Source organism: Porites lutea, chromosome 13, assembly GCF_958299795.1.
Source record: "Porites lutea chromosome 13, jaPorLute2.1, whole genome shotgun sequence".
In the NCBI taxonomy this organism is placed as follows: Eukaryota; Metazoa; Cnidaria; class Anthozoa; order Scleractinia; family Poritidae; genus Porites; species Porites lutea.
In genome coordinates, this window is record NC_133213.1 from 19,139,873 (window position 1) to 19,164,039 (window position 24,167).

The 24,167-nt window shown below is 39.4% G+C and overlaps 3 protein-coding genes across 3 annotated transcripts; 1 reads left to right on the forward strand and 2 right to left on the reverse strand.

The window, feature by feature from the left end:
• Nucleotides 1-809: 809 nt before the first annotated feature.
• Nucleotides 810-13,529, reverse strand: LOC140922772 (quinone oxidoreductase-like protein 2 homolog). The gene is made up of 13 exons (XM_073372796.1): nucleotides 13,326-13,529; nucleotides 11,722-11,818; nucleotides 10,927-10,985; nucleotides 9,846-9,911; nucleotides 8,157-8,266; nucleotides 6,892-6,973; nucleotides 5,542-5,637; nucleotides 4,830-4,912; nucleotides 4,557-4,614; nucleotides 3,120-3,159; nucleotides 2,996-3,009; nucleotides 2,447-2,566; nucleotides 810-1,834 (listed from the first exon to the last, which is right to left on the reverse strand). The coding sequence occupies exons 1-13, from the start codon at nucleotides 13,521-13,523 to the stop codon at nucleotides 1,766-1,768; spliced, it is 1,092 nt and encodes a 363-aa protein (XP_073228897.1). The 5' UTR covers nucleotides 13,524-13,529; the 3' UTR covers nucleotides 810-1,765.
• A 2,240-nt stretch (nucleotides 13,530-15,769) lies between these two features.
• LOC140922498 (creatine kinase, flagellar-like) lies at nucleotides 15,770-19,664 on the forward strand. Its single transcript, XM_073372476.1, has 4 exons — nucleotides 15,770-15,774; nucleotides 15,906-16,735; nucleotides 17,366-17,898; nucleotides 18,262-19,664. Exons 1-4 carry the CDS (start codon nucleotides 15,770-15,772, stop codon nucleotides 19,162-19,164), a joined length of 2,271 nt encoding a protein of 756 aa, XP_073228577.1. The 3' UTR covers nucleotides 19,165-19,664.
• Nucleotides 19,665-19,779: 115 nt separating this feature from the next.
• On the reverse strand, nucleotides 19,780-21,491 carry LOC140922756 (histamine H2 receptor-like). The gene has a single exon (XM_073372777.1). The coding sequence runs from the start codon at nucleotides 21,398-21,400 to the stop codon at nucleotides 20,342-20,344; it is 1,059 nt and encodes a 352-aa protein (XP_073228878.1). The 5' UTR covers nucleotides 21,401-21,491; the 3' UTR covers nucleotides 19,780-20,341.
• Between the last annotated feature and the right edge of the window lie 2,676 nt (nucleotides 21,492-24,167).

Consider the following 24,167-nt stretch of genomic DNA (forward strand, 5'->3'; position numbering starts at 1 on the left):
GGCAATGTTGCTGTAGATATTTTACTATTGTATTTGTGATTTTCCTTGTCGCTGTCGTGGTTTTGAACCAACTTCACGTCATTTGTCACCAATTCATCTGTCTTATGTAGCCGTTTCAAGACCATGCTGCTTGTCGTAATTTAACCCTAATAGAGCCTCATGGAGCAAAAGGCTCCTTTTTCAGCGGCCTTTATCAAGGTCCATCAATGAGACCCTTCATTGTTGACAGGAATTAAGGGCCTGCAGGCCCCATAAGTGTTCTGATTTGACATTAACAGCACACTGCAGAGTAGAACAAGCTCGTTAAATATTATTGTAAAGCAATTTTTGACTCTACATAAGAATGCAAAAGTCTGATAAGCATGCAGAGGTCGCAATGAACCAACCACTCATTAATTTTACATTGTCACAGAGAGATTAGCATGTTGCTCTGTGGCTAGACTAAAGAAAAACTTGTATGATAAATGCTAGACAAAGATTTGCCCAGAGGACAGTGCCGAGCAAACATGACGCTAAAATCATGAACCAAATCAAAACTTATAAAAAGAGGACATTGTAATAGATTCCATGTAATGTCGGCAAACCAGTCAAAAATACAGCCAACTCTCTCATCCTTTAACCCTTTAAACCCCAATATCCGCATACAAATTCTCCAAACTGATCTCGATACATTTCCTTCATGAATGAGTTGAGAGAATTTGATAAAAGATTAAGGCATTTTCCTTTTCCATTTTCCTTTTTATTAATTCTCATAACCTAATCTCTTGACATTGTATGGATATCGTTAGGAGAAAATTGACGTTAGTCACTATTGGGACGTAAAGGGTCAAGATGCAAACCTTGCTAAAACTGATGCGCAAAGTTGGTCCCTACTGTTCTTTAGTCATTTTATTAGCTTTTAACTATCCATCTGTCAGGTAGATACCTCCCTAAGAAGGATACTTTATGGTGAGAAACAAAAAATGCCAAGTGAAAATACTGGCAAAGAGGTTTCATTTGAATGGTCACACTGCTGGATTTCATCCACAGACTCAAAAGTTATAGCAACCAAACTAGCTTTGATCATTCACTCTGGAAGTAGAAGGGTCAGGAAAAAAATAATTCATCTTGTTACTAATTTAAGTGTTAATTTTATAATGATCATGGTGCTAATTAAATACATTTTGCAGCAAAATTAAACCTTGTAAAAACTGAAATTATATTTCAAATGTTTGGTGTTCTATTCTTAAACCTCTTACTTGACTTAGATATAGCTATACTTATGCACACTTTTGAAAGTGCTTTCAATTCTCTAACTAAGACTGACATTAAGGTTATGTTCACATGGCACTGAACAGTTTTTTTGACCTGCTGAAAATTTGACCAGATAGTTTGTTTGCATGGAACCATTCCTTTTTTTTCTCTGTTCACACAGAACTTTGAACAGCTTGGTGCCTAAGTGTTTGTACGATGAAGGTGGTTCCATATAAACAGAACACCTACATAACTGAAATGCACAAATTTTCAAAATGGTTGAAAATTTCACAGATGTAATATGAACATAGCCTGAATATACCTGACACACATGTTGTGGTTCAATGTTATTGGAATCCTTGGTTTAACTTTTTTTGTCTTTGTTTTGGGTATTGTAATGTATGATAATGATTCTAAAACAAAGGAAAATAAAATTATACCAAGGATAAAATTGAACCACAGCATATGCATAAGGTATTCTTATCAAGACAAACATAAAATTAATACCACTACTGCGTACTTTATGCAATGTCTATCTTGTATTTATCACAACTTTCCCAGTTGACTTTCTCTGCATTACAAACTTAAAAGCTTCATTCGCCTGAAAAAAAGAGAAAAGAATAATAACTGTTTGTGCTCTTTTTTGACAAGAAGTATCCATGCTAGAGATCATAATTTATTGTTAACATTGCCTGCATAAGATGCAAAGTGTTTTTAGGCCCTTTTTCTCTCGCTGAAAAGAATAAAACATGTCACGATTGTATGTATGTTGTGGTTCAATTTTTTCTCATTTTTGTGTACCGGAAATATATGATAATTAAAATAGAACAAGCTGACACTCATCATATTGACTGCAGTTTAATTCACGTTATGGCCATACAAATAAGTAATCTGCTTAGCATTTTGCTATCCTTCAGGCAAAAATCATTCCTACCTGAGCAGCCAGTGTCTTTGCCATTTGACAGTGGCATGTCCATTGGTCACATTTATTTGTACAGTCACTAAAAATTAAACTAGAATCAAGGTCCTAAATCGTTGGATAATGATCAGTGCCAGGGCCAGGATGCATAAAAAGCTTTTTAAGATAAGAGGGCCCTTACCTTTTGTTCTGGAACAATAACTTATTATTTTGAATGATAGTTACAAGTTCCATTAATCTAAAGACTGAGGGTTTTTGCAATCCCATTCAGGAGAAATATTAATTCCAAGATACCTGATCTAATCCAAACTGTCCAGAGATATGAGGTCCTCTCAGCTTGCCTTGTTGCAGCATTTCTAGAGATTTATCCACTGATTCCTTCAATAACTTTGGATTGTGCTTCATGTGTGATCCCTGGCAGAATCAAATCAATAGTCACAAGCCATTTTTTGAAAAGCCAGTTAAGGACAATCCATATTCAGAAATATTGAATTACTGAACAAAAATATTGTTCCTGCAAAGGATGAATAGAAAGGTTCGGCTATAAACCACTCGCAGCAGTATAAACAAAAGTAAAATAATCCTTCAACTTGTACAGTCAAAATCATTTTACTGAAATTAAACACTGTAATGAAAAAAGGATAAAAAAAAGTGATTGTAACAGTTGTTGAAAAATGTTCCCATCTAAAAGTTTTGTAGAAATTTTTCATTGTTTTACAAAGTTGCCAAACTCAGGTACCAGTAATCTTTTTCTATGAGGAGGACTTCCTACTAAATAAATGTTAGTTAGGAAAATGCTGAAAAATGATGTATTATATTATTTTGTACTGTTGTAAAACTCACCCAAAATAAACCAGCTGTGAATAGATAAAAAAGAAAAACAAATAAGTCAGCGCACAACCTTGGTCAGCATAAAAAAATCAAACCTATCTATCTGAAAGAGAGAAAAAAGACCAAATAATCTTACCAGCTGAGCAGTTTTTTACCAACAGAATGTTTGCTGGAATCTGGAAATACAAAATGACAGATATAAAAAACAGTTACTGAACTGCTTTTGAATAACTGATAACTGGTTTGTTACATTGCACTTTCACATGCATAAATATTAATGGGGTGAAAGTTTCTGCCGTATCACAACATCATTTAATCCTTTTAGCATCAATATCTACGTTGTAGCTAATTTTTTATCTCAGGTAACTTTTTATTTTTCTTTTGTTTCAACTTCATTAGCAAACATTACCATAGCCAAAAACAAAAGAAAAACAATAATTACCTGAGATAAAAAATTAACTACAACATCTACATACAAATTCTCCACACCGATCTCCATACATTTCCTTAAAGAATTAGCTGAGAGAATTTGTTAAAAAATCAAAGCATTTTCCTGGGCCTTAGTGATTACTTCCTTCCTTTACCATCTCTCCGGATTTATGCATTGATTGGATGATACTGTTAGGGGAAAGACGTGATGTTGGTCACTTTTGGGACTTTAACCCATTCGCCCCTGAACCGCCCGTAACCGCCCGTGCGAATCCAGGTCCTTTCTACCCTTTGTGACGTCATCAGTTTTAACGGTCAAGGACAACTTTCTTCGCTAACTTGTGCAGAGTGAAGAGATCTTTCAAACCATACCAGAATGAGCACAATTCAGTCAAGGACACCGGAGAAAGAAGCAAAAAACCACGTGACAAGGACCTGAAAATCTCCATGAAAATCTTGTTCCATTACCCACCTACCTTTCCTTTCACCTAATCCTAAGATCCTAAAAGCTTTCCTAAAAACTCTTCCCACCAAAATGAAGCCTACTAAATGCCCAGCAAGAGAAAAAAAAAATGAGGCAAGAAAAGCGAAAAAAGAAGGGAAGAGAGAAAGCGAAAAGTAAAAGTCAAGACTGCTGTGTCACTTTTAAACCCAAAAACTATGTCGAAATTTTGCTTTCTGCGCATGCCCGAACTTTGCAAGCTGATATTTTGCATCTGGATCAGAAGGCCGCCAAGTGTACGACCTGTAAACCGGTTTGTGGTAAGTTTTAGCTCTTTATAGCACGACAGTGACCAGAAAACCACTCGACTAGCTTCAAAACGCGTTTTTCGGCAAAATCCCCAGGAGCGAATGGGTTAAGGAGGGTTTTTCACTAGGCCAGGGTACTCTTCATATACCTGGGCTCAGTAGAAAACTGAAAAAAACATCTTAACTAGTATTTGTCTTAGAGTCATCCTTCTGAGAGATGTTATCTCATAGAGAATCAACAAAAAAAGACAGGGATCAACTCTAGGTGTTCTTTTTAGCTAAGGTGTTTGTCTTATAGTAGTGTCTGTTAAGGGAGAGGAGATTTATTTTCATATAATTCTGCGTAAAGTAACCAACATTTAGTGAGTTCTGCTAGCTCTGTGTTATTTCATACCTGTGGTATCTCCCCTGAGGCAAAACCAACTGGTAAAATAACTCCACCCCATGCGATACTGGATCAAAATAGATAATTTAACTATCAGAAATTTCAAAAAATAAACCTGCCTTTAACTACAACAAATTAGATGGAATTCAAGTGGATCATCTTGCTGATGTGTCATTAATTAAAAGTAACTTGACATGATGTTTGTTCTAAAAGTTATTTGAGATTATTTCAAACACTATGTTTTCATCACTTTTTCATGCTAGTGAAGGCAAGTTGATTTACCTTTTTAAGCATTCATTAAAGACCTTTCCTCCGACAGCTTCCATTATCACATCAGCTCCTTTTCCTTCAGTGAATTCTTTAACCTGGCATTAAGTGAAGTGAGGAAATATTTTGTTACTTAATTATAAAACATGATTGATGATGTATTAATTCCTTTTTTTGCACTATACATGATACATTTGTATTTCTTTCTTTCTTTTTTTATGTGTGACGTACAACATTACTGAAATAAATAAATTAACTAATTAAATTCTCAACTATAAAACAATAGAATATATTCTAAACAAAGCCAGATCTTGACCATGCATCTGCAAGTAACAGCAACACACATTTTAGGGTAGGCCTAAAATGTATAAAGGTATTTTGAAAAAACCTGTTGGACGAGTATGTAGTGCATGCAACAATCCCTAAAGGTAACCTGACATACAATAATATTAATGAAGTTTAAAGTCAAATAAATAAATAAATACATTAACTAGACTTACCATACACAGTGACGATGTGACGGACAAAGGTTAAGGTGAAATTAGAAAAACTAATAACTAATAATTAATACATAATTATTACACTGTTTAAAGTCAACTCTCGGTTGCAAAAGTAGCTCAGTATTTTAGTCTTAAGAGCTGACATGCAACAGATGCATTTTATGCTAATTTCTGTATGTTTGGCAAGCCGTTTGCCACACAACTTTTCACTGAAAAAACATCTTTACCTTGTCTTTTATACTCTCAGTATTGTAGTCAATCACAGCTGAAGCCCCAATCGATTTTACAACATCAAGCTTCTCCTTACTTGCCGCTCCAATAACCTTTTGAAAAATTAAGTAGGGAAAAGGCCAAAAAGTAGCATCATCACACAATATGATGAGATTGAACAAAAGCTACACTAATTTGTCATTATCAATCCTAGAATGACCTCCTCTAAGGGAATAAAAATAAAAGTTTGGTTTTAAGACCACTTTCATTATTTTGGTTACCTTTTTCAATCTTCAACAATTTTGTAAGTTATTCAAACAGCCCTTGTTTGAGTGTTGACCATCGAGTAAGTGAGGGGCTGACTCTTCAGGACCATGAGGGAGGAATGGGGCCCAAACTCAAAAATAATTTTTTTGTGGCTGTGTGGGCCTCAGATTGGCCTGTTAATAAGGTGAAAGCCCAGACTTCCCCCCCGGCCCCTCCACTGCATCCCCCTTGGGGGGGGGGGGGGGGGGGGGTTACTCAAAAAAGTTCTATGTTGGGAGGCTCTGCCCCAAGGTCCAACCCCTTACCCTTTTATAATAACATTTTTCATGAAAAAGGTACCCTTTCATATATCTTCTAATGACCAACGGTACCCCTTTCACAGACCTTGTTTAGAACTTTGCATCCCTTTCAACTGCCATAAATGCTTTGTCATTTAAATGGGAATCAATCACAAAAATAGAATGTTTTCCCCACTTTATAAAGCCATAACATTCATCTGTTCGGCCCTTTGGGCCCTTCCACAGATCCAAATGACAGTTTCCCATACCCCTTCATGTACTTCAATGGGTGAAGTCCCTACCCTTTCATATACCTGAAGCATGAAAAAAGGTACCCCTTTAGGGCGGAGCCTCCCCATACAGGCCATTATAGGGAGTACCCCCCCCCCCCACCCGATCCACCACTGCTTCTTGAGTAAACTTACAATCACTGATTCACGACTAAAGAAGGCACAGATTGAAAACAAATATAAATAAATACAATTTAGAGGTTGCACATCTACATAATGCGGTTCTTTGTCTACCCTTCCTGGTTGAATTGGACTTTGGAAATGTTGGTTTTTGAGGAGAGGGGAAAACCCCAGTACCCAGAGAAAAACCTTTCGCAGCAAGGGAGAAAACCAACAACAAACTCAACCCACAGATGGTGTCAACACTGGGATTTTAAACCAGCCACCGAGATTCCCCGAGATTCCAACACTAAAACTTGTCTTTTACCCAAACTGAACAATCAAATGTTCTTACTAATCCTACACCTTCTGCCTTTCTAAATTGTTGTTGAAATCATTACCTAATGAGACATTTCATTAAGAAACTACACACCTTTGCCTGTAGTATATTTGCAGCAATGTCAACTGTGGCCAAACCAAGAGCACCAGCAGCAGCTGTTACTAACACAGTCTGGCTATGAATTAGACAAATAAAAGGACATAGCAGCATAAGAGGGCTAGGTGGGTTAAATACATATTAAGGACATACATTATGACTTGTAATAGGAGGGGTGGGGTGTGTAGGTTGAACTTCACAGCGGTCAAACGAGTGAAATTTGCAAAAGTTAAGCGAAATACTTCAAAGTTAAGGTTGCTACTTTCACTATCGAAAGTTTAGGGTATTACCAACATCCTGTTAGTTTACTAAACTTTTTAAAAGTTTACTAAAAAAGTTCTAAGTGATTGAAAACCGATGCTGACGTTATTATCGGCGCCATTTTAAAACATGATTCTCTTTTAGCGCGAAGCGTTTTCAGCGAAAAAAGCTCAAAATTTTGAGAAAAATGGAAAGATAGTTATGTTGACTAACTGATTTATACATCTTTGCCCATTTTTCTCTAACTGGTAAATGAAATCCCAGCAATAAAAAACAAAAATAATGATTTAGACGTTTGACTGCGGTGGTAGGTTGAACACATAAGGACATGTATATGTGGCAGGAGGAGTGGGGTGGGTGGGTTATACACATAAGGACATTTATATGTAGCAGAGGGGTGGGGTGGGTGGTTCAATACATAAGGAGATATATTATGTTGTTGGAGGGATGGTGTGTGTAGGTTAAACACATAAGGACATGCATATGTAGCAGGAGGAGTGGGGTGGGTGGGTTAAATAGATAAGGACCTTGTGAACATTATGTAGCAGGAGGGGTGGGGTGGGTTGGTTAAACACATAAGGACATGTATAGGTAGCAGGAGGAGTGGGGTGGGTGGGTTAAATACATAAGGACAGTGTGAACATTATGTAGCAGGAGGGGTGGGGTGGGGTGGGTTGGTTAAACACATAAGGACATGTATAGGTAGCAGGAGGAGTGAGGTGGGTGGGTTAAACAGATAAGGACATGGCAGGGGAGCAGGGTAGGTGAGCTAAATACATGGGGATGTAGCAGGGGGAGAGGGGTGGGCAGGCTTAATACATACATAGGGGCATAGCAGGAGAAGTAGGGGTACAGCAGTTGGAGTGGGGTGGAAAACCACACACCTGGAATACCAGGGATTCACAAGTAGAATGAGTACTGCTATTATTTACACTGCATCCATGGATGTTATTTTGTTGATATAAAACTCACATGTATTCAAGGTAGTATTATATACTTACCCAGGCTGTGTGTTGGCCTTATTTGTAAGTCCAACATAAGCTGTCCCATATGACACAGCAAGAACCGCAGCTTGTTGAAATCCCACTCTGGATGGAATCCTCCAAAGTCCCTGTAAACCATCAAATTGTAAACACTCACCTTAAGTTAACTTTTTCACTCCTACTAACGGACATATAAAACTTCACAAAAAAATTCTGAATGTTTCTTTGTAAAATCCTAAGAAATAAATAGTACAGTTGAACCTCTCCACAATGGCCACCTTGGGGGAGAGAAGAAAGTGGCCGTTACGGAGAGGAAGGGGTGTAATATGACACCTGATTTAGGAGGGGAGGGGGGGAAGTACAACATGTTTATTGTTCCAAGTTCACGCTTACTGTAGCCAACCATAAATAAATATATATAGATAAAATACACAAAACCAGCGTGCAAAGAAAGTGGTGGCCAATAACCTGGGGCCAGTGGATTTTGCTATCAAGCTAGTGAGCCCTGTTCTTAACTTGCCCGATCCGCAAGTGGTTTTTTTGGGGGAATTCAAATTGCAGAAGAACTGCAATCAACCCTGCTCATAAATTTTTTTTCAGGCTAGTACATGCTAGGTACTGCTTGCCCGAATGGCAAACTGTAAAACTGACTTTCTTTGCACCCTGAAAACTTAAATAATGTAATCATGGTAATCTAAGAATGTTCCAAAGAATTTTCTTACTAATAAAAAAATACTGTATTTACAGTGAAAGAGTTGCTGGGATAAAACATTGATGTGCCATGCATATCAAATTTTTATGACCACTCTTGACTGTTTAGTCAGTCACTGAAAAAAAATGGCTATTGTCGAGAAGTTGTTTTGGCAGTTGGGGACACACTTTTTAGTTACCGTCACTGTTGTAGAGATGTTTGATAAAAATAGCCAATGTATGGGCTGTCTCCCAGGACAAAAAAGTGGATGTTGCAGAGAGGTGGTTGTTGAGGAGAGGTCACTGTTAGTGGAGGTTCAACTGTACCAGGTAAAAGTTTTGCCACAGAGGTTTTATTTGAATGGTAACACCATATTGGACTGCATCCATAGAATGACTAAGTGCCTCTCCATAACATGGTCTAAGAGTCCCTATAATGGCCTTTACGGGGGTGTCTGTGCCAGAAAGGGGTACCTTTTTCAGGCTTCAGGTATATGAAAGGGTAGGAATTTCACTGGTTGAAGTACATAAGAAGCTAGGGAAACCTGTCATTTGAGTCCATGAAAGGGCCCAATAGGGCTAACAGATGAATTTTATGGCTTTTTAAGTCAAGAAAATGTTCTATTTTTGTGATTGATTCCTATTTCAAAGACAGTGCATTTACAGCAGTTAAAAGGGATGCAAAGTTCTAAACAAGGTGTGGGACAGGGGTACCATTTGTCAATAGAAGGTATACAAAAGGGGTACCTTTTTCATGAAAAATGGTATATAAATGGGTAGGGTTGGACCTTAGGGCGGAGCCTCCCCATATAAACATTTGGAATATACAATTTAATGAATCCTCCTGGCTACACCTGATTAACGACTTGCAAAAACAATAAAACTTAATTGTTACTAGCCTGGGAGACAGTACATGGCTGTGAGTGACCTGGAGCATTTGAGAATCAAGCTAATTTATAACATGCACTACAGTAGTGTTATGAACTGTTACAAAAGTCATAAAGGAAGATTTCTTACACTTTGCTCCACAACACACTCCTCAGCAAACCCACCAAGTAATGTTACTCCAAGCACTCTGTCACCCTAAAAAAAAGATATATATTCAATAAATAATTATATATAATCATACATAGTAGTAAGATAGAAAAAGGACAAGTAAAAGAAAAATCATTTTAACAGACGGAATGGTTATGGTAATACAGTTCCACAATGTTGAAATTCATCAAATACCAGTATTTTTTTCTAGTACTTAAAGAAGAAAAATCATGAGAATTCTCCCAAAACTATGTAACAGCATTATGATACCTACATGACTGAAGGGATAAGGAGCAGAGGAGGAGTACGAGGATCTAGCAGAAGCAATTTCAAGCTCAAGGAGAAGGGGTACATTCAACCCTTTAACCTCTAAGAAAGGACAGTAACTTATTTACCCCGGGGTGGGGACTCCCATATAAAAGTGACAGGGATGCTCGTTGTCTCACTGAGCGGTGTAAATTGCAGATTTTGGTCTCACTTAGGGTCTTTGGGATGGAAAGTCATTAAATTTGCCCATTCAGGTATCGCTTATAAGGGCTGTGCATAAAGAAATTTACACAAAATGCCATGACACTGACTTCACAGAAATCTAACTTTTAAAAAAGATCACGACATCATTGCCATATTATTTAGATCGCTAACTCTTATTTAGATGTCTGTTTTAGCATGGTCCTCTTTAGGGGTCAATTAAAGCTTGAGCCACACCCACATTGGTCTCCCTTTAAGTTTCCGACGAGCATCCCCATCACTTTTATTTCCCCTTAGAACATCACTGCTAAATCTAACAAACAGTTGTGGGAATAGAAGTCCAGTAAAAAAAAGAATGATCACCAAGTATGTTTGCTAAACAAGCTCTCCTCATCATTGCCAAGGGAAATGTATAGAGAATAGGTGCGTGGAGAATATGCAAGCTGATGGGTGGGGGTGAGGGGTAAAGAGTATTTCTTTCCTATCTCCATTCTGCCAACCTCTTACTTTATCTCTTTTTTTAAGGTCTAGCAACTAAGAGTTTGTCTGTCCGTCCGTCTGCAGATCTTTTCATAAGAAGTCAAAAAGCAATTACCTTCGAAAGCATTTTTACTTTATCTCCAGTTTCAATCACCTCACCAGCAATTTCGGAACCTGCACCATAAAAAGCAAGCTGTGTTATTCAACCTTTCAGGTCCCAAGAGTGATCAACATCAATTTTCTCCAAACAATATCAATACACAATCGAGAGGAAAAGTTATGAGAATTAATAAAATGATCACTAAAGGGAAAATGATATGTGGATGGAACTGAAAGGATTATTGCTAAACCAAAAAATACAATTCAGCCAAGAGAAAAAGGGGTAAAAAATTGTGTTGTGAATGGAGGTTTCAAGAAACAATTGTAGAGCAGTGTTGCGCTCATTTCTGCTTCACGCAGATTGGCGGAAAATTGACAGCTCAGTCAACAGGGAGCCACAGGGGAATTGGAGGTGGAATTCAAATTCCAGAGACCTAGTTGGAAGATCTCCTTCCTTTTCCCACCCAACCACCAGAGCACCCCAGAAAGCTTGCTTGCAGGCTATCCCCAAGGAAAACCAACAACCTGCACCCTACACCCAGGTAAAAATGTAAAGGCACACATGAGCCAAAGGCCCAAATGGCCAAAGCTTATCCAGGTTTCCTTAGTATGAAGCATACCTAGGAGTATTTTGTCTAAGGAAACAACCACACAGGCGAGGCCTGAACCCCAGACAGATGTTCTCTCCTCCACATCCCATCTAACAAGACATACATGTCAGAGAATCCTGGTAGGGAGATGAAGGTCACCGACATTCAGTTTCCTTCAAAGAAGCTCAAATCAAAAAATACAAGAGACGTCAGCTTATCACCTGGAATGAATGGTAGTGGTGGTTTCTCTTGGTATTTTCCCAGACACATGAGTATATCTGCAAAGTTTATACCACAGCTGTGAATTGCAACTCTGACCTGGTGATATTTTAACAAAAGAAAAAGGTTTATAAGACAAAAATCATTTAGCTACTTTTTCCAAAATCTACTTCGGCAATTACTTTGACAAGGAAATGAAATTTTACACTTCTTCTTTTCTTTAAAATAACATTTGGGAGAGGAAGGGATGGGGTGATGAGGGCTTCTAGAATCAAAACTAAGTAATCTCTCTAACAAGTGAGCTAATAATTTGCATCTGGAATAGAAGGCCCCCAAGTGTAAGACCTGAAAACAGCTTTGTGGTAAGTTTTAACTTTTCATAGCCAGACAATGACTAGAAAACTTCTCAACAAAGAGCAAATGGGTTATGTTTATATAAACAGTAACTGTCTAGCTAGAAAGTTAGTCCCACCCCCTCTTTCTGAATTTTCTGGATCTGCCCCAGCTCAGTCTATGGTTTTCCAAACTCACTTTATCTTTCCCTAAAGCCTGGTTTTCAGTTACAAATGCCACCCCCAACCTACCTGTAATATAACCGCTGGTACTCTTTAAAATAATGGGATGAAAACAGGAGTAACAGGAGAGGCCATCTCAGCCCCTACTGCTGGCATGCCTGCCAAGTTGAGTTAACTTCAACTTTGCAGGCAGGCCAGGGGACAAGACCTGCCATGTTTTTTTGATGCCAGTGGCTTATGTTCTGTATCATGGCTGGTTACCAATGGCTATGTTGTAAGTAGGGTTGCGGCATACAATGAGAACCAGGCTTTATCTCACACTTACTACAGTTGTTTTCAAAGTATTTTTCACATAAAGTGATTGTTAGCGTAATAGTTTAAGACATGACATTTGGGGGGAGGGGGGCTAATTAGAGAAAAGTCAGACTTTTTTGAAGCGTTTGTTTGAGAGAAGGGCTTACTTCATATGCCGTAAAATTCCGGAAATAACAGGGGTGGATCTAGGGGGAGGGTGCAGGGGGTGCACACCCCCCCCCCCCCCTGATATGACCTGCGGTTTTCTAATACAACTGGTATTCTGCCAAAAAAAAAAATGTGGTTTATTGGTGTTGAAGTAGAGCAAGAGACGGGTGCACCCCCTCCTAAAAAAAATCCTGGATCCGCCCCTGAATAAGTCCCGGGAATTATATTTTTCAAAGGCCCTTTTTGAGGGGCTTTTTTTCGGAGGGGCTTATAGTCGGAGGGGCTTATGTACGGAGGGAAATTTGCCTTTCAAAATCGATTGGGCTAGCTTGTAGTGGGAAGGAAATTTACCCTTTTTGCTTTGTTTTACTTTGTATTCGAGGGCAAATTCCAAGTACAAGCCCCCGGGGGGGCTTATATTCGGAGGGGCGATTTAACGGAGGATTTTTTGAGTTACGACTTTGGGGGGGCTTATTTTCGGAATTTTACGGTATATTGAAGAGATTAAGGTATTTTAAATCAGAGGTAACTTTTTTCCACAGAAGCCGGGGATACCAAGTAACCCACCTAAAAATTTTCAATTTTTTTATCGTCTCTAATGTATTCAAAAGTTATTTTTAAAAGCAAACCTGCGTTGACTTCAAGTTCTCGGTGGCAGGGACCTCTTGAACTACAAGCGGTTTGCCGAGTTCCTTGCAAAGCGCAGCCCGATACATTCTTGGTTTACCTAGAGACGTCCTAAGAGAAAGAAACCCTCGTCCTCCTGCAGAAACTGATCGTGCAGCAGGCCTCAAAAGTCTCTCTAGAACTGTTCGAAAGGACGCCATCTTGGATTGGACAAACCTCAGCCCAAGTCCCTCTCGGTTCTTCATTTCATCACGCAACGCTCCATTTGTGGGGAAGTTGCGTGACGATACATAGGGGCGTTGCCTAAATTTAATATTGTTCCAAGGCGTTTGTAAAACCTGGGAGAGTCATGTCATTCTCTGTTTTTTTCATTCTCGATCTGTTTCGGGAGTGGGGTGTTCTAAAGCTTCCGGTCTGTCTTAGGTCTGTTGCAGGTTTTACATACAGCCAGCCCCCACCCTCCCCCTCCCCACACAAACAAAATCGGGGAGAGAGATTTTTTAGCGTAGAGGGTGTGGGGGGGGGGGGGGGGGGGCGCGGCTGTACACAGGCTTCTTTTTACTATGACTACTTTGAAAATACGGTATACTTATTTGAATGATGATCATTATTCAAGATTCTATTGGATTCAGAATGGGAATTGATTTTATTAAGTGAGACAAAGATAGTAATATTGATCGTCGAGTTACGGGATTGAGTTGAATTGGGGTTGAGTTAGGGTTCAGTTTAATACTTTTTTGTTAATATCCCCTGAAATTAATAATTTCTTTTTTGTCAAAGATAATGTGCTTTGAACGAGTAGTAAGAATTTAGAAGGAAAAAATTAGTAAACGGTAGCTCCAGCGTAACTCACTCTTAAACTCTTAAACTCAGCTCAGATTTGAGTATGTTTTTTTTTAATAGTTTACGCATGATCTAAAAGTTAAAAGAGCTACATCCTGAGATGAATACCCGAACAGAAACATTAATGAGAATAATTAAGAATTAATTAAAAATTTAAATTATGTCTTTTATGACGCAAAAATCTGTATCATTACGCGGCTTAGAGTCGCACGCGCAGTTAGTAAACCATACGAAGACTCAATAAGTAGATATTAAGAAAAAATCACAAAAGTAAAGGGTATTCGAGCAGTCACTGAAGTGACTAAAGGCTGAGATGGGCTGTGGAGCATCGAGAATTGCTGCTCAGATAGGTGAGTCACGTGACATTACCCCTCCTAGTATTAAAATCAAACCGTGTTGCTCTTACTAACTAGATAACCGTAGAGTCGTAAATTTCAACTGGGAACCATGTTGTCTACTGGAAAAATTAAATAATGAATTGAGGGGTTGATTTCACAAGAAACTGTGGCCATGGGTCGGCGAGGGAGTGAAAAACAGAGAAATGGCTCATCAACTTTTGACAAACTAAAACAATTCACTTCCGTAAAATAAGATTGAAAAGCTGATGTTTGAGGCTCTAGCTTTTCTTTTGAGCAAATCAAGGGGTTGTGGGTTGTGTGTGGCTTATATATCAATTGGTGGAGAGCGGGAAAGATTGGCAACCAAGAGAGAAATTCTGCTTGTCTCCTGGACGAATCTTCGGCTTTCGAAAACGGTTTTCTTTTTTAGTTATAACCTTATTTAAGACAAGAAAAAAACTAAAATCACAACCCAACAAAGTCAATGAAAAAAAATCATGCTACCTTATCAACTATTTAGAAGGAGAAACAAAACTAAGAGTGTCTTTCTTACACTCATTTCTACGCTCCCGTATTTTAAGTAAATGATGTAAATTAAACTTGGAAGCTTTTGAAGACAATCAACGCAACTCATGTACATTTTTATCCAGCCCCTCCCTCTCAGGAGGAAATTGTCACCGCGGCAAGCTCGAAGGAGAAGGATTCAAAAAATGTGGCGAAGTCAGCAAAGACGGTAGCTGTTCAAACAAAACAAAGGTAAAGATTTAGCTCTTGCATTCGCTTAGTTTGTTTATGCGGTTTAAATATGGGCGCCAAACTGGTTCAATTTTTTGTTCGATCATTTTTCTTTTTTCATTTTTTTACTTTTTTTCGGCCGCGCTACATTATCTGAATGCCTGGAACAGGCTAAGAAACAAAAAAAGATTATTCCGTCTTTATTTACCCGGCGAGCAGAGGTTTCTATCTTGCATGGCTTTTAGCGCTTACGAACTCAGTCGTTCGTGACAAGCGACGCAAACCTTAAAAGCCATGCAAGAGAGATACCTCTGTTTGCAGGGTAGGCTTTATTTTCAGGAAGTTCAGAATTGTGACTTTTGGTAGATTTAGGAAACTTAAAAGTAGCAAAATTTGCCTGCCAAGATTAAACCCATCTCCACTTCAATTATGACAAGTACTTTACACATGCGCGAAGCCCAATCACTTGCAAAGGTTTTACTTGATAGGCAGAGTTCTCGGAACACCCCTTTAACCGACAATTTCTAGCCATGTGGTAGTTGTTGGGTGGAATTAGATAGCCTTAGTAATGCGCACGGAGAAGGAATAATAACCTTATGACCCCGCTTTCAAATGATTTATTTAACTAATTCACTCAATCTAGATTCGTTTTTTCTTATAATTTAGTGCCCCGGTTGCCTTAAGTAACTTCCCTGACTTGTCACAGCATAATAACTGGATGGCAAAGTGTCTGACACCGGAGATTTACCACAAACTTAGCGATAAGAAGACACCTAATGGATATACTCTCGACATGGCCATACAGACGGGCGTGGACAATCCAGGACACCCTTTTATCATGACAGTAGGATGCGTGGCAGGAGATGAGGAATCGTATTCGGTATTTGCGGACTTTTTTGATCCAGTGATCGAGGCCCGTCATGCTGGCTGCAAGAAAACTGATCGTCATAAAACCGATTTAAATCCTGCGAATCTGATTGGCGGGGAACTAGACGAGAAGTACGTGTTATCTTCGCGCGTACGCACGGGACGAAGTATTAAAAACTTGAGCTTGCCACCGTTTTGCTCGCGCGCTGAACGCCGAAAAGTTGAATCCCTTGTCACTGAGGCCTTAGACTCTCTCGATGGCGAGTTTAAAGGCAAGTATTACCCGCTGGCGAAAATGAGCGAGAAGGAACAAGAACAACTTATTGAAGATCATTTTCTATTCGACAAGCCCGTCTCCCCGCTTCTGTTAGCGGCCCGTATGGCGCGGGATTGGCCCGATGCCCGCGGGATCTGGCATAATGACAAGAAGAACTTTCTTGTGTGGGTGAACGAAGAGGATCATACTCGAGTGATCTCAATGGAAAAAGGCGGGAATATGAAGGCCGTGTTTGAGCGGTTCTGCACGGGACTCAATAAAGTTGAAACTGCCATCAAAGCAAAGGGGTATGGCTTTATGTGGAATGAACACTTGGGATACATCCTGACGTGTCCGTCCAACCTTGGAACAGGTAAAAATTAAATTTGTATCTTCTTCCATTCTAGCTAACCGCTTTTCAAAAAGACATATTAGACTCATAAGTGAACTAACGTGCAGATGTTACCAAGCAAGATGAGTATTAGACCACGAGCAGTCTCTATTTTTCGTCAGATTTAGTGAGGGGAGTGCACTCGCGCCGCCGCGAGGAGCGAGAAACAAGAGGGACAGCCCGCGAGAATAAAAAAAGAGCCTCTCCCGCTTTCAGTGACGCGCGTGGTCATGTTCTTGTCTCGCGCGTTTCGGTCGACGGACTAAGAAAACAGAAAGACTGCTCGTAGTCTAGATGATTATTTAATCTTTGCAGACTATAGCATCACGGCTCAACAGACAGAAGGCCAACAACATTACGAATTCGTGGAGTTAAATACCATCAACTGCCGGTTCTGAAGATACAGATCTCAGTTTGACTCTGAAGATAACTATCGCACAGGCCGGGTTGTCTAAACGTTAGTCACTGTCAACAACAGTCCTTCAGGACTATACACTCACAGGACGATCATGTTCCACCTACCTGTAACCTGAATTTTTAGAAGGTCAAATCATAGTAGTTAGTTTGTCATTTTCGCTAAGGTTCACCTAGTTTCTGCAATTTATATCTCAGGTCTTAGAGGCGGGGTTCATCTGAAAATCCCCTTAGTCAGCCAACAGAAAGAGTTTTCTCACATTCTGGAGATACTCCGTCTTCAGAAACGAGGTGTAGGCGGAGTAGATACCGAGGCTGTTGGGGGTACCTATGACATTTCCAACTCAGACAGACTAGGGTCATCTGAAGTGGAGCAGCTTCAAAGAGTGGTGGACGGTGTTAAGCTGTTGATTGCAATGGAGAAATGCCTCGAAGCGGGAAAACCAATCACAGAGCTTTATCAGAAGTTAGTGTCCGGGACCCCCGCACGTGAGATTGCCGAGCCCGCGGAAAAGGGGACAAGAGACATAACTGGGGAACCCGAGAGTAACTTTCCTGATCTTTCTCAGCACAATAGCTGGATGTCTAGGTGCCTTACCAAAGAGATTTACGACAGACTGAGCTCGCGCAAGACACCATCAGGGTACACGTTAGATAAAGTCATTCAAACTGGAGTGGACAACCCAGGACATCCCTTTATTATGACAGTTGGCTGTGTGGCTGGTGATGAGGTAACGCAGACTCGAAAGTTAGACCCACCTTCTAGTAAACAGCACCATAGAAAAGCACTTCTCAGTAGCTTTTGCTTGAAAAGTCACACTTAAATAATTCACCAACAAATTTAAATGGAAATTACCTTGTGCAGCATAATTAACAATACCACAGGGAAGTACTGCTCAGTAGCTTTCTTTGAATGGTCACACTCAAGAGATTCCTCCACAGATTTCTCAGTAAAAGTTAAAAAGACCTCGTACAGCATAATGAGCAGGAGCTCAAAGAGTGCCAGACCAAAACGTTAGAGGCCGCTACGTAGATAAGACCTCACATTCATGAATAACTTCCGTACTAAAATTGACTTTTCTCTTATGTCTCAGGAATCGTATGATGTGTTTGCTGACCTGTTGGATCCAGTTATTGAGGCGCGCCATAATGGTTACAGTAAAGACGCACGTCATAAGACTGATTTGAATCCAGAAAACCTCGTCGGCGGAGACGACCTGGACCCTGATTTTGTGCTCTCTAGCCGCGTAAGGACTGGGCGAAGTATCCGGGGACTGGCACTGCCACCGTATTGCACCCGCGCTGAACGCCGGGAAGTCGAGAAAGTTGTGGTGGAAGCTTTGGACACGCTGACTGGGAATTTGCAAGGGAAATATTACCCCTTGAACAAGATGACTCCACAGGAACAAGATCAGCTAATTGACGACCATTTCCTGTTTGATAAACCGGTTTCGCCACTGTTGCTGTCAGCCGGGATGGCACGGGACTGGCCCGATGCCCGCGGGATCTGGTATAACTCGGAAAAGACTGTGCTTGTCTGGGTGAACGAGGAAGATCACACGCGAGTTATCTCCATGCAGAAAGGGGGTAATATGAAAGAGGTATTCACTCGCTTTTGTCAGAGCCTACAGCAAATCGAAGACGCCATGAAGAAGAAGGGGAAAGAATTCATGTGGAACGAACATCTTGGGTTTATCCTCACCTGCCCCTCCAACCTCGGGACGGGACTACGCGCGGGTGTGCACGTGAAATTGCCTTCATTAGCCAAAGATGCCCGGTTTGATGACGTGTTAAAAGCATTACGACTTCAAAAGCGTGGCACGGGAGGCGTGGATACGGCGTCTACTGATGGAACTTTTGATGTGTCAAATCTTGACCGTTTGGGGTTCTCTGAAGTCGAACTTGTTCAAAAAGTTGTGGACGGTGTGAAGTTGCTTGTTGAAATGGAAAAGCGACTTATGAAAGGAGAGTCCATCGACGATTTGTTGCCTAAATAAAAAGCTTCCCCGAAGTCTTAACTCCCTCCTACATGTTAAATATCACTGCAGCTGTCAATAGGGCAGAAACTTTAAGTCAATTGCACAGGCCAATAGGGATATTTCCTGATAGTAACAGCTTGTTTGACCAGAGAAGATTTGTCAATATTTTTCTGGTTCAAAGGTTTTTCGAACTGTAATGTTTGTTGCACAGGTAACCCAATTACCGGACCAGTCTAACCGATCCCCTTGATTTCGAAAGTTTATATCTACCGTTGAAACGTTGATACAAATAACTTTGGTCGGTGTTATCGAGATATATTGCATAAGACAGTTCTTGAAAACAAGGTGAAAGGTTTTTCACAGATACATTATTGTCTCTCATATGTTGGTCAGATGTTGTCAGTGTTTTCAAAAAGCTCTTGCACAAAAAAAACTTCATCTATGGATAAGAGTTTCAGGTATATAAGAAATCTCAGCCAATAATCTGAAAATGTAATAAACTCTGACTTCTAACTGGATGCTTGCATTGTTCATCTGGACGTACCTGAAACGTTCCCTTCGCTGCTGCGCGCAACAGGAGAGAAAAGATTATGGAGACTAAAGCAACCCTACTATTATATAACATGAAAGTTCTTAACAGCAATAGGTTACTGAGCAAAACAACAACTGTGTGCGAATATCCACTTCTGGGTAGATTTCGAATACCAATATTTATTTCTCTTAACAGATTGTCGAGCACGCCTATAGAGTAAATAAAAACCGTAGGGGATTTATCGCTTTGCTTTGCGACCGTTTGCGTGCGCAAGCGGATGTGAAGGGCTAAAAGGGAAAATAGAGTTTCCTTTTTCTTTCTCTCCTGCTTGGCGTGTGCACGCCAAATTCTTTGCCAAAAAACGGGGGGAAATGTTTATGGACAGGTTTCGCTTGGTGCTCTAGTCAAATGGCACCGAATACTAAGTTTGCCTTGAGTTCTGTCTCATTGCAGCATTCTTCGTCTGAACCTTCATGCTGTTAACAAAATTATGACTTCTTTCGAGAGATCATAATCGGACTCGCTTTAATGCACTGAAACATGACAGCGAGTCTTGCAGAAGTGAATCAGTTTACCGGAAACTGTTTTCGCATTGTTCGCATAGTTTCTAAAAATAACTTTTTTTGCCCAAAGGCAAGACTGGGAGACATCCTCTCTGTTCAATCATGGTCTCTTGCTTTTTAGCTCTGTATCTTTCCCCGCTTGTGTTGTTAATGTATTAGACATGGTTCTTTTCCTCATAATGGCGATGTTGGCAGATGTAACAGAAGCGTTCTTCCACGAGCCACTAGAGATGTTCCGGAGAGCTTTCTGAAAATCTGCCTTGAAATATGTAAACAGTAGCGGGTTGAACAATGCGGAACTGGTTTTGAGAAACAAAAACATCACATTTATCCAAGCTGGTATACCTTCGACAATGGAAGAGTTCATGTCTATAAACATTGTCAAGAAAAAGTATGGAAACCACGCGAGAACAAAGCAGATAAGCATTGTGAGGTAAATGAGTAGGGAACGTTTTCCGTTAACACTTCGTGTTCTCTTTTGTACACTTGAAGGCGTTCTGTATATCATTTTCTTACGGCACTCCTGGCTGTTTTTCATTATGATAAATATCCGAATAAACGCAACTAGGGTTACTATAAACGGAACAAACACAAAAAGGCAGAGAACCATCACGTTGTATATAAGATATTGAGAGTTTGCACTCTCCTGTTCTTTCGGAGCAAACCAAACCAACTGCACAAGGGATATAGATATGGCGGATATCCAAACAGAAAATAGCACTTTAAGAATTCTTGGTCTTGTAACTAAAGATACGTACTTAAAAGGCGCGGAAATTTTCAGATACCTCTCAATGACTGCACACGCCAGATGTAAAATAGTTGAGATTGCCAGTCCACGTTGACAAATATCCATAGCTATACAGATCTGTTCAGAATTAGAATCGTACACCAAATTACATGCAATAACCAGGGGAATAACTAAGATTCCAGACAGTAGGTCGCTTGCCGCCAAACTCAGAAGAAATAAGTTGGTTTTTGTACGCAAAAATTTCATATTCCACGCTAAGACAAGCACCAGGCTATTCGCTACCGTTATTAAAAGAGCTGTAATACCCAGGAATGTGAAAATAACTTTAGTCTCTGTATCAAGCGTAAGATCCTCTGAAGTTTCTTCAGTTGAGAAGTTTTGCCGTGAGAAATTCTCTGTTAAGTTATTCATTTTCTTGATTTTTTGGTGAACTTCACTGAATAGCAACAGATTCTTGTGTTAGTCAGTGAGAAACCTTTGCTGTTGTCTTTGCTTCTGTCCGTTTCCTGTGGACATTAAAATGTAACAGAAAAGACTGAATAAAATTAAAAGTAAGAAAATCTTATCAAAGAGCAGACTTTTCACTTTGATCATTATTAATGGCTCTTCAACTTCAATCTGGATTGGTTCCTTTTTGTATGTTATGCCAGTCTTCATTATCCCCTGTTTTTTTCGTACGATCTTCGGGATCCGTGTTTTACTCTCATGTTACCCGTATGCTACTCAATCGTGTGTATTCGTATGTACTCGTATACATCCGTGTGCTACCCGTATGTACTCGTGTAGAGTTTTAACACTCATTTGATGTCAATAGTAAGTCATTGTACACAGAACAGCACTTCACTAATTGCTCTAGTGATGGGTCCAATTAGTAACTGTGGCTTCTCCGGGGGGGGGAATACTCCCTATAAAGGGCCTATACGGAGAGGCTCCGCCCGAAAGGGTATCTTTTTCAGGCTTCAGGTAAATGAAAGGGAAGGGATTTCACTAGTTGAAGTATATAAAAATGGTAGGGAAAACTGTCATTTGCGTCTCTGAAACAGGGCTAACAGTTGAATTTTACGGCTTTACAAAGCCGAGAAAGCGTTCTATTTTTGTGATTGATTCCTGTTTAAAAGGCAGTGAATTTACAGCAGTTGAAAGAGATGCAAAGTTCTAAACAAGGTATGGGACAGGGGTACCATTTTCAATAGAAAGTGTATGAAAGGGGTACCTTTTCGTCAAAAATGGTATATAAAAGGGTGAACGGTTGAACCTTACGGCATAGCCTCCCCAAACAACATGTGTTGAGCCCCCCCCCCCGTGGCTTCTCAAGTTTATGAAAATAACAACAATTACAGAAACGATACGATATTCAAACAACTCAAGGATTATACATTATCCGAGAATGTAATGAACAAGCATGTACTAGAAAAATAGCTCATGTGAACTCACATAATCCCTTGTTATTAAACAGTTAAATTACTGACTTCTCAGAGTGCTTGTAATCAAGAATTAAGGTCGAAGTTGCTGAATGGTCAATGATCACACGATAGGATTCTGTCCACAGAATCTAGGGTAAAAACAGCCTTACATACCTTGATCATTAACTCTAGTAATGAACAGGTTTTTGTAAATTCCAAGAAAGCCTACTAACCTTGTGCTAAGTCCTTACTTTTGCTCTAATTTCTGACTTCATTTTCGTCGCCTTTTACCGTTACGTAAGCGTTCAGTATTAACATCATCATAAATTGAGTTAAAAGCTTATTTGTTCCATGCAGCCTTCATGGATTAACCTTACAATGAGGTTAAAATCCCTATAGGGCCTAGATTAACGTTTGTTTGGTAAAATGAATAAAATTAACACTGATACACACAGATAATAGCGCAGGGTTTTCGAGTAATTATTAGAGGCCCATTTCGCACTTGGCAGTTAAATAATGTCATTTTTCCCTAAAGTTGTGCTTTAAACAATGTCTACGGCCATCGAAAATGTGTTTTACCGGATATAAATCAGTTAACATGAACTGAAAAGATATGAGTCTTTTCAAGTTAATTATCGCCGGATGAAATTAAAAAAACCGCGATGACAAATCGATGAAAAACTTTTGAGATTATTATCGATTGTTTCCCATTTGTATTCATTTAATTCTTATCAGAAGAACTACTAAAAAAACTCCCTAAAACTTGTCAATACATAGAAGAAATTCAGAGGAGACATATCGGAAAAAACGAATGTACTGATTGATTGGGTATGCAGCCACTATTCACATCGATTTCAAAGAGGAATAAATGTTAACTATACAATACGATTACAGAAATTTTCGACAGAAATTAAAACTGATTCAAGAAACTTTGACTCGACACAGAGATAAAAAAAAACGAGGAAGCGCGAGGTGGCTTTTAATAATAAACCGCCTGGCCCGTACTTCGTTTGAGGTCTCTTCACATACTTATACACTAGAATGATATTCTTCCAACTAAAGAAACCATTGCTTAATTAATTTGGGGGTAAGAGGACATATGAACAATATTTTCTTTCAAAGCACAATTATGAAGACAACATCAATAGCCTTTCACAAATGACTTTTGTATTCGGTAATTTTGACTCGTTAAGTTAAGATGTAATCTGTATCGCATCATTATTATCTTAGAGTTAAGTACGAGTGCTTTGTATGAATTTCTTCGGTTACATCTATTGTTGGTTATACGTCTTGGATTAAACCCTTACATTGGAGCCAAAGTTCTGTCTATGATCATTGTTTCAAATGTATTCAACAGGCGTAAGAAATTCGATCCGTGCCTTCGCACAGCCAGGAAAAGGCCTCTCTCAGAGAGTTTTAAATTTTTTCTCCCTTCCTTTAGTTTATCCTTTTGTGAAGGCAAAATCTGTTTCCATACTGGTGTTTAAGTGAAAAAGCTGTTTTCACAAAGAAAGATAAAGAATTTCGTGTTTTGTTACAGGGCGTTAGAAAAATGCTAACGTCCACGAAAATCAAATAGAGGACCTTCTTTACCAACTGGTTCACTTAAAAAAGAAAATGTTGATGTTAAAGTTATAGTTACAAACAACTGACCAGCTTTTTAATTATGAGAGATGAATATTGAAGTCAAACTGAATGATATATCGTAAGCGTCGGTGGACGAAACTGTATACATGCAGCAAACTGTTCTCTAAAACGATGTCGTAAATGCAGCT

What these genes read in the sequence shown, in the direction of transcription:
- LOC140922498 (XM_073372476.1), top strand. An exon ending in TCCGTCCAACCTTGGAACAG is followed by an intron (nt 16,736 to 17,365) that starts GTAAAAATTAAA and finishes TTTATATCTCAG; the next exon opens with GTCTTAGAGGCGGGGTTCAT. An exon ending in GCTGTGTGGCTGGTGATGAG is followed by an intron (nt 17,899 to 18,261) that starts GTAACGCAGACT and finishes CTTATGTCTCAG; the next exon opens with GAATCGTATGATGTGTTTGC.
- LOC140922772 (XM_073372796.1), bottom strand. Translation starts at nt 13,523, where the DNA reads ATGGCGTCCTTTCGAACAGTTCTAGAGAGACTTTTGAGGCCTGCTGCA. An exon ending in AAGTAAAAATGCTTTCGAAG is followed by an intron (nt 9,912 to 10,926) that starts GTAATTGCTTTT and finishes TCTTTTTTTTAG; the next exon opens with GGTGACAGAGTGCTTGGAGT. An exon ending in TTTAATGAATGCTTAAAAAG is followed by an intron (nt 4,615 to 4,829) that starts GTAAATCAACTT and finishes ATTTTGATCCAG; the next exon opens with TATCGCATGGGGTGGAGTTA.
- LOC140922756 (XM_073372777.1), bottom strand. Translation starts at nt 21,400, where the DNA reads ATGAATAACTTAACAGAGAATTTCTCACGGCAAAACTTCTCAACTGAA.